We start from the raw sequence: 16,272 nt of genomic DNA, 5'->3' as shown, positions 1-16,272 counted from the left end.
ACTGAGTTCAGAGTTTAGTGCTCCTATTTTCATCAAGCCAGTAATGACAGTCATGAGGGAAGGCAGGAAGAAGAAATGATAAGTAAACAGACTTAACTGCAACAAAACCAAAAGTTTGAAAATATCAACTTCACGTCATGAAAATGTCAGTTATCCATCTTCATTCCTGCACCTCTCTTCATGAACGCACCCCAGAATACAAGAGGCCATGTTTGTGGTTGTGGCTTTGCCATTGGCACAAAGCAAATCACATACATACCTGTCTCTGTCTCTCTCTACTTTCCACAATCAGTCAACAACAACATCTGCCCTACTTTCCCTGAATGTCTTAAGGATTAAACAAAGGATTGTTATTGACAAGAATTTTAAAAAGTATTAAATAATGACTTGGATTTTGTTCCAGAATAGTCCCATGGTCTACAATCTAACTATCTACCATCTATCACCAAGCACTGTTAATAAATACATGCAGTGCCAGAGAAAGCTTTACTTTGACAAATGCTGCATACCTACAGATGTTGGCATCTCTCCCCACTGCAGAACCACATCCTTGGTGATCCTCCCATAGGTATTCACATAAACCCCTTCATCTTCATAGCACACCAGCAGCTCCATCCCATCTGTGTTGGGGAGAATGATGATGGCATGGGGTTTGATGCTACACTGGATCTGGAGAAGAGGAACAAAGTGCAGAGAAGCAGGTTTGTGGCTATTTCTATCCCAGCAAAACCACTCAGTAACACTGTCTCAGAAAATGCACTGGTCCCTATTCCTACTAATAAATACAGCAATTCAGAAACATTTTGGGACATCTAGGCAATCTATATCCCAAAATCTACCTTTTACAGGTGATATACTCTAACAAGTTCACATTTTTTGAGATCCCTGGAACATATTAAGATTGTGGGCTCCACTTAAGAAATTATGTTCCCTTAAACACCCCAACCCAGGGGTGTTCTGACCTACCAGCAACTGCCCCAAATCCATCCCATGTTAGTCAAAGCCAGGACTAAGAGGTTTTCAGGAGGGCTTCATGGAGCCAGGAGGGATGTTTCCACTTGTCTCAGAGCATGGAGCTATGAAAATGGCACATCATTTAAATACTCACCCCCACACCAGGGGAAGCAAAGAATCCCTGCTTGTGTTAGTTCACTAGCAGAGTAAAGGAAAAGTCAAAACAAAATGAAGCCAGTCAACCAACCATAGAGTGTGGGCTCTTTCTTACGTGTGTTGGGAGATAAATGTCATAGACTGATCCCGAATCCACATCAACAGCATGGAACCCAGCACAGGACCCATAGATCACTTTCAACCTCTGGCCTTCCTCCACAGTGAGATCCACCAGTAATGGCTTATGTACCAACTCTCCAAATGACTACAAATAAGTACAAACAAGTAACCAAGAGAGAAGCAGTATGACGAAGAAGACCTTATTGCTAACAGAGCAAACTAGAGAAGCCAGTTATTCAGTTACTGAGCCACCCTGGCAACAACCAAAAGTTACTATACTCTAAAAAATACTCCTTTAATTTATTATGCTTTTTTGCCTGTTATGAGAAGCTACAAAACACTTTCCAGAAACCATGTCTCAAATTCTCCCTACCTAGCCCAACAATTCTGCTGTGTCAATTATTGTTCTGTTGCATGTCTGAGAGGGAAAAATGTAAAAGTAAAATAATCAGGACTTCCTATAACATACTATTAACTACTCAAATGTAGACAATGAACAGAGAGGAGGCCTTACAGGAGTAGCATACTGAGAATTTTACCACTACGATCATCACAGTCACTATTTGACTTGTTCTGATACCTCTACTTTCACTTTCCAACTAGAGTGATATGGTGACATGTGCTGTAACATATTGGATGGCCTCCGTTCTTCATTTTAGTATCAGTACCTATATCTCACAAGACAGATTTAAATAAGATAGTAGAAGTAACTAGTACAGTACCTGTAACATAAAGAATCTATTAGGAGATCTCAGAAAATCATTATAATTTTATAACCAATTACTTGCATTCAATAACATGTAGATTTGTTCTTCTTTAAGCAAATATGATAACTCTACTTAGCCTGCTTTACTGGGAATCAAGCAATAAGCAATCTAAATATGTCAATTTTCCAAATAAAATTCTGAATCAAAATTCTTTCTTTTTTAGAGGCAGGGAGAGAGGGAGAGACAGAAACATTGAGTTGTTCCTCTATGTCCTTGACTGGGAAATGGAACCAGCAACCTCAGTGCTCAAACCTAGTTATCCAGCCAGGGTTTAATTTTTATTCATTTTTAGAGAGACAGAGAAAGAGAGAGAGAGGAGGGAAAGGAAAGCTTTTGTTGTTCTACTCAGTCATGTACTCATTGATTGCTTCTCGTGTGTGCCTTGACAAAGGATCGAACCCACAACCTTGTGGTTTCTGGACGATGCTCTTAACCGACTGAGATAACCAGCCAGGGCCCAAAATTCTTTTAAAAAATAAGTAAATAAAATCATTTTGGATGAAAACTCTTAATTTCTCACCCTGCATTAAAACAGTCCCAGGGGCTATGCTTAAGGTTTTGTGTCTATTAGAAATGATGTTATTTATAATACTTAAGGTCGCAGTAATATCATTTTAATTAAAAATTTCATAAATTTTTATCTAGTGCAAACTCTAAAATTATTTTTTAAAATATATTAAAAAATACCCATAAAAATAACAAGATTTTTCTATTTTTTTTAAACAAAAGTGATATACTATATTATACATATTTTAACCTACTTTTAGTTGTAATACTACTCATTCCTGTGTCATTAATAATTTCTGTAATGTAATTTTTTAAAGGTTCTCCACTTTTATTTTTTTTACAGAGACAGAGAGAGAGTCAGAGAGAGGGATAGACAGGGACAGACAGAAACAGAGATATGAGAAGCATCACTCAGTTTTTCGTTGAGCATTCCAACACCTTAGTTGTTCATTGACTGCTATCTCGTATGTGCCTTGACCGCGGGCCTTCAGCAGACTGAGTGACCCCTTGCTCGAGCCAGTGAACTTGGGTCCAAGCTGGTGAGCTTTTGCTCAAATCAGATGAGCCTGCGCTCAAGCTGGCGACCTCGGGGTCTCAAACCTGGGTCCTTGGCATCCCAGTCCAACGCTCTATCCACTGCGCCACCGCCTGGTCAGGCTGTAATGTAATTTTTAATTATTAGTACCTTAAAGCTGTCTAGTGTTGGATACTTTTATGTCCTCTCAATGCTCACACATATCTGTTCCTTTGGCGGAAGCCAAGGCTGGCTTTACATGAAAGTGACTTCTCTGACCTCTCTCCATCAGCACTGGCTCACTGGTCACAGAGTCCACACAGCAGCAGCTCTACCCAGCGCACAATCCGCAGACCAGGAGAGCTAGGCTGTGATATCAGAAATGGCCTCTCTTACGAAAGTTACAGACTCTATTAGGAGATAGCTTATAAATGATCAGTTTTAACTGTTTAAGGGTTTTAAACTTATTCCCTGATTCTTGGTCACAGTGTGCACAGCCAATTCTACTTTTAGGTACACTTGAGATTTTTACCTTAAAGGCCATAAATTTGTGGTATGGCTTGGGCGCCCAGGCATAAACTTCCACAGAACTCTTCAAAGCAATTACGAGAAATTTGATTCTTTCATATTTTACTGAAAAGACAAGCACAAGTCAGTATCAACAAGGAACTCTAAATTTTTTTAGTTTTCTTTTACAAATATAGAAATGACTTCTACTGATTCATCCAAACCAACCGGAGAAAAATGTTAAAGCAAGATCAAGCTTCAGTTTCCTTTCCAAGTTCTTTAATGTATAGTTCAGGCTGTTCCCATAGTCCTTGATGCGTTGGATTCAATTCCAATATTCTGGTTACTACCAATAAGTACTTCCACTAATGTTCCTAATCTTCTTATATTGCAAGGATTTAATTATCAAGGGCAATGCTAGACCACTTTAAAGTCTCAAGGGTTCTGTATTAGTTGAAAAGGATAATGATGAAACTAACCAGCCAAGAAGCTCCTGAATCATAGCAAGAGATCAAATACTCCACGTGGTTTTTCCTGAGTCCTGCACGGGGCTTCCAGACTGAGGAGCACAGAGGGCTATACCAAAATACTAACTGGCTGAGTTTGAACTCTATTTTGTGTATAGACCAAGTATCATTTCAAAGCACTTTCTGATCTATAGAGGTAATAACTGCTAGGATTCTACCTAAAGCTCTGCACTAAAATAGCAGTAGTAGTAAAGAAAATCTCTCTTCAACTATCTATCTATACACTGAACTAAAAATACAGGTACAGGTACAGGTACAGACACACACACGTCCATTACACAGCTGTTTTAGTCCCCCTAGAGCCAGGCAACTCTGCTTAAAAAACAGATACTTGGAGGGGCCCTGAGTATACATGAGTAACTGGTCAGGTGCAGACCCACCAGGTTCTTTATAAGTTATCTAATTTCACACTATGACTTAACTCTTCTGTTGTACATGAGAAATGGCTTATTAACTTGATACCTTTCACTGTTAAAGTCCATATATTGTCCAAGTAAATTATTGACATTAATATTAAGACAGAGGATTCTAAGATGTTGTTTAAAGTAGTGTTATTTAATAGAATTTTCTGTGGCTTTGGAAAGTTTTTATATCTGTACTGTTAATATGACAGTGAATAGTTACATGTGGCTACTAGGTACCTGGAATGTACTAGTGCCCCTGAGGAACTAAATCATGTTAATTAACTTAAATATAAATTTCATTAGCCCCCCATGTAGTATAGCACAATCTTGATAAACTGAATACAATTTCCTAAAAGTATAAACACAACAAATGAATAGTATTACACATTATTAAACCTCTAGAAAATGCTTATGACTCATTCTGTAAGAATGACAGGCCTGAGAGTTGCTGTTTTGTTTGGTGAAAAACCCATCTCCCTCTAATACATCTGCCTCTAGCTCCCCCTGTAGGATCATCTAAGGTAAACATTTCAGCTGTTATAAACCGTCTCATTAAATTTAGCCTTAGATGATTTTAGTTATTCCTCAACAAATAAAAATATTTCACATACACAACACACAGAAAATCCTAATCATAAAATCTATGACAAGGAGACAGCACTAGTTTCTGGAATCATCCAGAATGATTCTAATACTGGGTGGCTCCTATAATCATTATCAACCAATACACTAAGGTTGTGGGCAGATTACATAAGCAAGAACTAAAATATTCCTGGGAACAGAGGATTGACTAGAGTACACACTCTCATAAACACAGAATAAAAAACCAGAAGAGCAGAAATCCATGTTCAATAGGCCCCTTATATTATTAGTAAGTCTTAGGCACACTGTAGACTATTTGTTGATCTTCTCAACTTCTTTTTTCAAAGGATGTATCATCTTATATCATCTTTCCCATAAAACTTCCATTTGACTAAGTGTCATTATTTCCTTTATTTTCAACATTCATACTGGTATTTTGCTTTTTAAAGTATACATACACACATTTTTTTTGTTGTTCTTGTGAGATATTATTTCATGAGAACTGAAGCATGTATGCTAAAAAGAAAACACAGTTGCCATAAAACACCAGGTGGCCTTCTAGATTCATTTACTATGTATTGTAGTTCAGAGCACAGCAGCTCTGCACAGTGCACTTAATCCAAGTGACAAGCCACAGCTCCTTGAGCCAACTCTCACACAATCTATCAACCTGCCAGGGACTTGTAGTCCTTAGTCCCGTCCTGCAAATGGAGAAGAAGCCTAGAGCGCAAAGGAGGACTCCAAATCATCTGGCTCTCCTTGGCAAGTCTTCCTTAGAGAGTTTATTCTGAACCACATCTTATAGAGAAGAATGTGAACCATCAAACAGCAAGGATGAAAAGCTTCTCTCACAGGATGATTGCTGTGCATCAGATGGATGGATGTGCAGCAGGAATGAATTGGGAATGGACTATGTTATGTTTAAAGGTGCACCTGAGTCTAGATAAGTCTTCAGGATTAGAAATATAAATCACGGATATAGGTATCAGAAACAAGTTTATTATTAAAGTCCTCAAAGAACATGTGAATTTTAAATAGAACACTAATTAAACCCTAGAAAAACAAAACCCTTATGATCTTCATGGAACTCACCAACTTTATAGTGTACACATCCTTCCAAGTCCCCTACAGTTGTCCATCCCTGCTTCTTCTCGACTTCTGGATCATTGTGAAGGATTTTATTTCTTAACCAGGACAAATAGTAGACACGTAACTTATCCTTTTTGCCTAGCAAAACAAAGAAAAATATTTTCCACAGATGTTCAAGAGTAAGATATCATCAATAACAATAGTAACCAAAAGAAACTTTAGGAAACATTAACTATCATCCCCTTAATCATTCTGTTATCAGTTTACTAGAAACTCAATTTGAACCATTCAGGTAGACTTTTGAAACCCAAGAATAGTCATACAAAGTATAACCTGAGTTAGAAGAAAATATATTAAAATAAAGAACTCAGTTACATAGATGAACAGTATCAATGAACCACAAAGTAACACAAATACCTTCACAACTGTAGGGAATGACCCATTTAACCTTGAACCCTCTATGACTTGGATTGGGGAACTTTAGTTAAAAGCTCTGAGTGAATGTCTCTTGGATGCAAACACCAAGAAGCTGTGTGAGTGAGTGACCTTTGTGCAGACACAAAGGAATGCACTGTGACCGGCTTTAGATAATTAGCCTAGAGGTCCTAGACTGACCTCTCACCTCACAAGTTAATTCCTGTTTGCACTTGCATTAGCTATTTCAATTTTTGAAACTCAGGGTAATAGAGGATTATTGTATTTGTGACTCTGCCCTGAAGGTTGAAGTTTGACAAACAGCACACCATTCTATATTCTCATGCTGACTTCTTTTCTTCTACTCCTCCAGGCATGAAATCACAAAATCAAGGTACAGTAAACAAAAACAATCAGTGTCAAGCTGTCTAACTTGGACTATCTTCTAATGCTTCCAGTTTCAACATACATATCAAGGATATTGTAAAATCTTTCTTTGTGTTCAATTGTGTTTACTATAAAAAAATGACTTTTCTTGATATTTGCTTTTATCGCAATTATAGTATTACAAAAGTACCATTACATGTAGGTGATTGCTATACAGTATAACACACCAAAAAAAAATTACTAAAATATATAATATGTATAAAATACAGTGTAGCAGATATGTACAAAGTTTCCTTTAAATTCATTATGTGTAAAGTATACTGAAGTTTATTTAGATTGTTTCACTTTCATACTCAATTTTGAAAAAATAGCAGGTGACATGAGATAACTTCTGCATAAAATTGCCAGTCAACACAATGTGTTAATTAGCAAAAGAAAAAGAATGTACTGACCCAAATTAGCCCTTTCTCCATGTCAGCAAAATGACCATTAGTCACTTTCCCCTTATCACCTGACCTCCCTCCCTTGTAATCCTGTTACCTCTGTTCTGCTTCTGATCAATAAAAGCTAAGGAAAAAGGAAATCCAGGTCTTCTCTGCCTCTCTTGGCAGGCCTCCCCCTCTTCCTCTTGACATCAGTTTGTGTCTTGAGTAGGTTTTTTCCACATGACACTGGTAGTTCCCAGCGGGCTAGAATACAACTGGTGACCCCATCGTGATCCTGTGGAATCCATCTGCACGTGAAGAGGAGTTTTGCACTGCATCTTATGAGGAATTCCAGTAAGGAACAGTCCCTACTCGCCTTGAGGAAGGGAGGATGTACATAGGTCAAAGAGGGATTTCCTCATGGGACAGGAGCTCACCAAGCAGCAGTGCATTTACATTAGAAATTTATAACACTTGCTCCACGCTGCTCAGTGTACTATAGAGCCTAAAACATTATAGCAACTCTTACTGGCTATACAAGAGCACTGCCCATGGTTCCCTGATGAGGGAACCTTAGATTTCGACTTATGGGAACAAGTAGGTCAAGTTTTGAAAAGGCGTTTGAACGAGGACTAAAGGTTTCTGTTTCTCTTTGTTGGTCAAATAAGTTTGTAAAGATGATATATATGTTTGCTCGCTTATAGTTTGCATTGGGTGTGGGGGACAGGCTGTAAGAAGGCAGGGTCCTTATAGCCTAAGGCTTAGTTTTAAGACTAAGCCTTTCCCACCCTTTTAATACTAAGAGCTTCTCAAAAACTGAGCTTTTCCCCACACCCTTGACTGTTGCATGATGTGGGGTGGTGCACTCTTATGAGGAATCCCATTATGCCTCAGATAAGTGACTTTGTATCAGAGACTTCCTTGTTTGTATATTGGACTAAAGGTTTTGATTTCTACACTATAAAATGGGGCAGAGGAGCCCATGCTGTAGAGAGCAGAGAAAGGCCACGTTGAGGAGAGGAGAAGCAGCCAAGATAGCGAAATGCTGAAGGAGAAGCCAGTTTGTGCCGAGTTTGTGCAGAGAGAAGGAGATGGGGAACAGGTAAATAAGGCTGGTGAAGTAGAAACCTTTGAATCTAGGAAACTCAGATAAGTCAGTGGCTTTGGGAGCCCTGAATGGAAAGGGCAGTGTCTTCCCATTTTGTGTATTTCTTGCCCACCGGATGCAAACTAGAATTAAACGTGATGGCCCACCAGTTCTTGGCTCCGTTGTTTCATTACCGTCTGTCCGAATCAAATGCGAACTGCATGAGCCAGGTGGCTGTGATAGTGGCCGTGGACACTGACTTTACACTCTTCTCACAACATGGCAGAAAGTAAAAGAGGAATCTCAGCATAGTCAACCTGAACCACCAGTTACAACAACAGTGAAATCTGAGGTGGCCCGATAAGGACAAAACCTCTTCTCCTCCTCCTTTGCCTCCCGAAGAGCCTTCGGCACTTCCATCCTCTTCCACCTCTTTCCCCCCAGGACCTGGGAAGTCATACTCCTTCCTTAATGAAAAATTGTCTCTGAGGATTGGAAACCCAGAAACAATTAAAGCTACAGCTTTCCTGTTATTGTACAATCCTGAAATTTTCTGATTTTAATGTTTTAGCTATAATCCTCTGAACTGTCATTTTGTTTCTTCCCTATTCTTTGCCTTGAAATTAGTCCCAGACTAGGGGACCTGAAGGATCTGACTACAGTACTTCCCAAGCAGCTGCCAAGTGTGTATTTACTCAGGGAGGTTCTGCTAGTTTCATCCTCCAGCGCCCCTGTCAGAAAAAGCCCTGAGATCGGGCAGGCATCTTTCTGGTCTGGTTGTGCCCTGAAATCCCGGGTTTCTCTCTGATTTGTCTGATTCTGGTTTCTGTTTATTTTTTGTCTGATACTGTAACAGAATGGGTAACACCTTGTCCATTGCTAAGGATAAACCACCCCCCCAGGATGAATTCTGACTAGTTGGTTAACCTATGCTTATAAATCTATAAAATAGTATCAACTGAAATTAGCCAAAATGTGACTCTTTTGAGGCCTGAATTAAGTTCCTATATGCAAAAATTTGAAATGCAGGCTCTAATACTTTAATAAAAGTAAAATAGTTTCTTTCCTGCATTGTTGCTTTAAAATTGAAATAAGTAAGGAGCGCTCATTTAAATTTAAATAGAATGGAATTTTGGATCCTTAATTTGTTTCTTTGGTTTATACTCCGTTATGTCTTGCCATGCTGATTGCTATACTCTGTCTTCTTTGTCTTCAGAGTTAGGGGCCAAGTAGCAACTCCGCTATTAGGATCAATTAGATTTATTTATGTGTCATGCTTATGTCTCTGTACTGTAATTGTCTTGTGTGTGTGTAAAACTACTCAGGTCTGTGAATCAGGGATAATGAATGACTGGTTTTTATTTTATTTTATTTTTTATTTTTTTAAATTTTTATTTATTCATTTTAGAGAGAAGAGAGAAAGGGAGAGAGAGAGACAGAGAGGGAGAGAGAGAGGAGAGACAGAGAGAGAAGCTGGGGAGGAGCTGGAAGCATCAACTCCCATATGTGCCTTGACCAGGCAAGCCCAGGGTTTTGAACCAGCGACCTCAGCATTTCCAGGTCGATGCTTTATCCACTGCACCACCACAGGTCAGGCCAAATGACTGGTTTTTAATTTTGGATTCTTTCAATTGGAACTACTTAACTGCGAGTCTGAAACCTTTGCTGGATAAATGAGAGCCTGGACATGTTCAGCTCCGGAGATAAAGGGCACTTCCTCCCTCCAGCCCGAATCTCAGGTGTTTTTAGGTGACCAAGAATCCCTGGAGGTGTCAAGAGGGCATCCCTCATGACGTGTAGGCCACCCCATAGGGACTTCCAAATTCAACTGTAATTAAAAAATTGACTTGTCTGAGGCCAGGCATACAAAGGCTGGTTACCTAGTGCTCCTAGTCCTCACGGCTAGGGAGAGAAACTGAGACACATAAGAGGGTTTGAGATGACTTGGGAGGTGAAATTCCCTTGGAGCTCAACCCACAAGCAGCACGCTTGAACCCACTACATATTCTCTCTAGAAATTTGCTCAGACTCTGCAGATATACAAAGAAAACTAAAATTAACATGGGAAATCATACCTTAAGGTCGACAAGTCCCAAGTCCCCATTAATAATCCTGCAGGTTAACTTGCTAATATCTACTGAGATAGAAAAATTTCAGCTTCAAGTGGTCAAAAGTGGGGACCTTGCGGTTCCTCATAAGTGATTTTTTTTTCTGTGTACTTAAATAGAAATGCCAGCTCTAAAGTTAATATGAAATGAATGTAAAGCAGACATTGATTGGAAATAGAAGCTTCTAGAAGCACAGAAATTCTTTGGAAAAAATTTTTTTTTTTTAGAAACTGTCTCTGAAGTAATTTGAAATTAATGAATGCCAACCCCCATTCCTCTCCTTCTACAGCTTCTCCACTATTTTGCTATCTGAGCTCCCTTGTCCAGACTCCCCCTTCTCCTCCATTCTTCCTTCCTCTTCTATCTTTGCCTCCTTTACTACCACACCCCATTGACCTAGGGGAAGATAAGAATAGAAATTCAGACAAGAATAATCCAGGAATTCTAGCAGCTCCCTTTTAAGAAAAGCTGGTTTCAGATAGAGAGGAACCAGCAATTGTGTATGTTCCTTTGAGTAGAAGAGAATTAACCTACATGAAAGATTTCTCTGATTTTATCTGGGTTCACAAAGAAATTTAAAATTTATCTATTGGAACATTTGATCTTGGCTCTCCTGACCTATTCCAAATAATATACTGGTTTCTAGGAGTCAAACAACAGAATTTACTTAGCTCAAACTTTTGTACCAGTGATGACTGGGTCACCCTGTTTTAACTGTGGGAAGCCTGGCTCAGGATTGTAGAGCACCCAAAAAGGAGGGGTTTTTTTATTGTAAAAAGCCAAGTCACATTAAAAAATTATAGGAAGCTGAAACGGGATTTAAAAACATGTATGTGCCTGACCTGTGATGGTGCAGTGGATAAAGTGTCCATTTAGAACGCTGAGGCTGCTGGTTCGAAACCTGAGGCTTGCCTGGTCAAGGCACAGATGGGAGTTGATGCTTCTTGCTCCTCTCCCATTCTCTCTTTATCTCTCTCTCTACCCCCTCTTTAAAATGAATAAATAAAATCTTAAAAAACAAACATATATGTATGTATTACTAGATTACTTAAAAAGGCATTTATAATTATATGTACAACCCCTTGTAATTCTAACTTTCTAGTATAATAAAATTTATACAAAATCTCAAGGCTATAAATAAGATAGTTATTCCCAGACATACTGTTTTTCCAAATCTACATACTCTATTACCAGCTATTCCTGTGTATTGCCAATATTTTTCAATAATAAAGTCATGTAATGCCTGTTTGAGCATGTCTGTAAAAAATAAAAGAACAGAAATACCTCTTTGCTTTCACCAGGGAAGGTCACAAGTTTAGTTACACAGTAATGCCTCAGGGATATATGGAGATTCCCACCTATTGTCTTAGATACCAAAAGCTGATTTGAACAGTGCTGAATTTTCCAGAGATTTCACTGTAATCCAATTCAGAGATAACATACTTGATGCTCTAGGACAAGCTCTAATTCTACACCTTTAGTGAAATATCTACTTGGGATATCTTGTATTTAAAAATTGGCTACTTAGCCTGACCAGGCGGTGGCGCAGTGGATAGAGCGTTGGACTGAGATACAGAGGACCCAGGTTAGAGACCCTGAGGTCCCCAGCTTGAGCGTGGGCTCATCTGGTTTGAGCAAAGCTCACTAGCTTGGACCCAAGGTCGCTGGCTCGAGCAAGGGGTTACCCAGTCTGCTGTAGCCCCACGATCAAGGCACACAGGAGAAAGCAATCAATGAACAACTAAGGTGTCACAATGAAAAACTGATGATGCTTCTCATCTCTCTCCATTCCTGTCTATCTGTCCCTATCTATCCCTCTCTCTCTGACTCTCTCTGTAAAAAAAAAAAAAAAAGGCTACTTATTAACCCTGAAAACTCAAGAGGAATCCCATCTGTCAAGCCAGTAGCCAGGGCCACTATCAAAGCAGCCGCCTGGCTCATGCAGGTTCGCATTAGATTCGGACAGTCGGTAAAGAAATAATGGAGCCAAAAACTGATAGGCCATTTTCTTTAATTCTAGCTTGCACCCGGCGGGCAAGTAAAAAACACACACTGGGCTCCAAAACCCACTCACATTCAGTGCTCACAAAGCCACTGACTTATCCGAGTTTCCTAGAATCAAAGGTTTCTAGCTCACCAGCCTTATTCTCTTCAGTTCCCCATCTCCTTCCTTCTCCCTGTACAAACTCTGCACCAACTCTCTTCTCACTCAGCACTCCACCATCTTGGCTGCTTCTCCTGGCCACATGGCCTCTTTCTGCTCTCTGCTCTGCTCCCTCTGCTCTCTCATGCTAATCATCCTAGGAACCAAGAGGGCAAGCTCTCATTCTGCCCCCATTTTATAGTGTAGATTCCAAACCTTTAATCCAATATACAAAATAGGGAAGTCTCTTAATACAAAGACACTTCTCTGAGGCATGATTGGATTGTACCACCTCACATCAAAACGGGTGGGAAAGGCTTAATCCCAAAACCAAGCACCAGGCTACAAGGATTCTACCTGCCCACAGAGACACACATTAATATCACCTGGGTGATGGCCTCCTCGTGGGCAGCGCCATCTTTAACAAAGTGAGCATAATATATTTTATCTGCCCAACACCATCTTTCAAAAAAAAAAGCAGCTTAAAGGATTTCTGGGTTTGATTGGATACTGTCTCAATTAGGTTCCCAGCTTTTATTACTAAAATCAAGTTTATATAAAGAACATGGAGATTATCATAGAGCTATAAAATGTTCTAGTAAGCAACTTGATTTTAGTAGCAAAAGGGCCCCCTCCCTGGATAAGGGCTATCTCTACTAGAACCATGTAATGCAAAGAAGCAGAAGAAATAGTTATGGACTCTTCTTTATTGTAGATTCTATTCAAGCATGATTTACACTACACCTGCTACCAGGGAAGCAGCACGTCAGGCCATTTCTCACCTCTCAGAGTCCATCTCCATTCCTGGCTGCCCTAAAGTAATTAAAACAGACAATGGGGCTTACTATACTTCCAAGACATTCCAAATACCTTTACAAAACTGGAATATTAAAAATGTTACAGGTATCCCTTATAATCCAACAGGACAGGCCTGTAATAAGACGTGTTCACTGCACCTTAAAACTTATCTTAACAAACAAAAAAGGGAGAGTCAGGAGGAGAGACTCACTCCACAAGAACAATTGTATAAGGCTTATTTTACTCTTTAATTTTTTGAACATTTCCTCCTCTTGTAACCGTAAGTGGAAAAATTCTGCTTGACCTTTTGACTAAAATTAAAGAAAGCAGGAATTGACCGCTCCCTACCATAAACCACTGAGAAATTTGCTTAGAGCTAGTTCACCAGAGGCAGCTCGACCACAACCGAAACTGCTTACCAAATAGGTATGTGTTCCTGATAAAGATAGGATAAGGGTTAACGACTAACTGCCAACTCAGCTTCTGTAAACGGTTGCTTGCTTGCCTACCAAAGTATAAAAGCCCTTGCAAAAAGACTGAGAGTGCTCTTGGCTACCTCCTTGCCTTGAGCCCGCTCGCGAGTGTAATAAACTTTTTTTTCTTCTGTTTTACCCACACACTTGAGTCTAGAGTCTTAGTGGTGCGCCCTCGGTCAACATTCTGGACTTACTGCAGCCGAGATGAATTTTATACCAGCTGAGTAACAGCCTAAGCCTCTCATGTTGTACCAGAATATTAGCTTGCCCGACGTGGCAGAATCCAATCAAATTACTAACTTTGGGGTGAGGGTATGTTCCAATTTTGTCATCAACAGTTCCTCTTTGAATACCAGTGAGGTAAGAGAAATGTGAAGCCTCATCATGAACTGACACCAGCCCTTAGAAAGCAACCTGCTTCCAGAGATCCAGAAGCTGATATTGAATTCATCGCCAGAAATGAACCTGGAAAAGGACACCTAACTTGCTCGCATGCTCTTGGGGAGCACCTGACATCCATCACGTAGGACACTCTGAAACATCTAACCAGGTGTGCTAAAGAACTTTTACAAAATACAGAAACACCTTTAAACCCCTAAAAACTTGTTTCTCTCTATGCTTGCTCTTTACTTTCCACTACAACCACCTAACCAACCATCTACTTCTGTTAATCTTTACTAAAACAAAAAAGGGGGAGATGTAGGGAATGACCCATCTAACCTTGAACCCTCTATGACTGGGATTGGAGAACTTTAGTTAAAAGCCCTGAGTCCTCTTGGATGCAAACACCAAGAAGCTGTGTGAGTGAGTGACCTTGGTGCAGACACAAAGGAATGCATGTGAATGGGCTTTACAAAATTAGTCTAGAGATTCTGGATTGCCCCTTCCTTTGGGCTTAATTAGCAAAAGAAAAAGAATGTATTGACCCAAACTAGCCCTTTCTCCATTTCAGCAAATTGGCCATTAGTCATTCTTTCCCCTTATCACCTGATCTCCCTCCCTTGTAATCCTGTTACCTGTTCTGCTTCTGATCAATAAAAGCTAAGGGAGAAGGAAATCCAGGTCTTCTTTGCCTCCCTTGTCAGGCCTCCCCCTCTTTCTCGACTTAAGTTTGTGTCTTGAGTAGGTTTCTTCCACGCAACACTGGTAGTTCCCAGCAGGCTGGAGTATTACACACAACAATATAATTAATAGAGCTTGTAAGATGCTCTTACATGATTATGTCATCTGATTCTCAAAACCCTCCAGTGTAGCTATTATTTCTCTTTTGACAACACAAGTCACCCAACAGGGACTTGAATCCAGCAAAGGTGAAGCCATCAACTGGAGATGTGTGAAACTTACAGAGCTGACAAATGACTCACACTGCGATCTGTAAAGATCTCCTATCAATCAAGTAGAAGAAAGACAACTAAACAGAAAAACAGAGCGAGAAACCAGGCAAAATGATCTCACAGATACATAAAGAGGAATTGTTCTTAACATCAATACTGAATAAGTATTAAAACCATAATGAGATAAATTTCATACACCTGTGTCTAGAATTAAAAAGAGTAATAGTACTGAAAGAAGGAGAAATGTGGAAAAACTAGAACCTTTAGTGTTGTAAACTGTTAGAATCACTCTGAAAAGCTTGGCATTATCTATTATTAGTGTTGTAAACTGTTAGAATCACTCTGAAGAGCTTGGCATTATCTATTAAAGTAGGTTATATGTATACCCTGCTATGATCTAATAATTTCTTTACTAATAGTAATCGTCCTCCTTTAGGGAGGACAGTCTTTCTTTTGTAAGTTCCGTCCTCCCTCGAAAAGAGTCCTCCTACATGTCCTCCTTTTTGATATTGGAAGATTAATCTGTAGATGTTCGTATTCAATCAATGCAGAGTCGATCCATTGCATGTGATGTGACCTATTTGAATCTAAATGAGTACTTTTTTCTTACATTATTAAAAATTAATAGGCATGTAAGCATAATTACAATATATTATAAATGTTTTTATTATGCATTCATCATATTATACTGTATTATTGTTGCAATGAATAAAATGTATCTTTTATCTACAATATTGTTTTCTTCAATTTGTCCTTTTCATTATAAAAAAGTTGGTCACCTTATTAATAGACATATGTGTGTATGAACCCCAAATACAAGAACAGGAATGTCATAGCAGCACTGTTCATAATAGCTCCAAACAAGAAATAACACAAATGTCCATCAACAGTAGAATGAGTGAATAAATTGCTATGTGGCCATACACAGGAATACAGAGGAACAAAAATCAGCTATAAACAACCAAAAAAAAAA

General features: G+C 39.2%; 1 protein-coding gene across 43 annotated transcripts in view; it reads right to left on the bottom strand.

The window, feature by feature from the left end:
• MAP4K4 (mitogen-activated protein kinase kinase kinase kinase 4) overlaps nt 1–16,272 on the bottom strand; it is a 243,480-nt gene that overhangs the window by 5,775 nt on the left and 221,433 nt on the right. For 25 of the 43 annotated variants that reach the window (XM_066268268.1, XM_066268237.1, XM_066268243.1 and 22 more), the window contains 4 exons: nt 6,131–6,265; nt 3,551–3,651; nt 1,226–1,375; nt 510–669 (listed from right to left, as the gene is read on the bottom strand). In XM_066268268.1, the coding sequence (XP_066124365.1) occupies nt 510–669; nt 1,226–1,375; nt 3,551–3,651; nt 6,131–6,265 (546 nt within the window). Of the gene's footprint in view, nt 1–509; nt 670–1,201; nt 1,376–3,550; nt 3,652–6,130; nt 6,266–16,272 lie in introns of all 43 variants that reach the window. The other 18 variants (XM_066268242.1, XM_066268236.1, XM_066268235.1 and 15 more) reach the window with 1 other exon arrangement.

The sequence above is a fragment of the Saccopteryx bilineata genome, chromosome 3 (assembly GCF_036850765.1).
Source record: "Saccopteryx bilineata isolate mSacBil1 chromosome 3, mSacBil1_pri_phased_curated, whole genome shotgun sequence".
NCBI classification, from domain to species: Eukaryota; Metazoa; Chordata; class Mammalia; order Chiroptera; family Emballonuridae; genus Saccopteryx; species Saccopteryx bilineata.
This window is presented reverse-complemented; position numbering and strand designations above follow the sequence as displayed.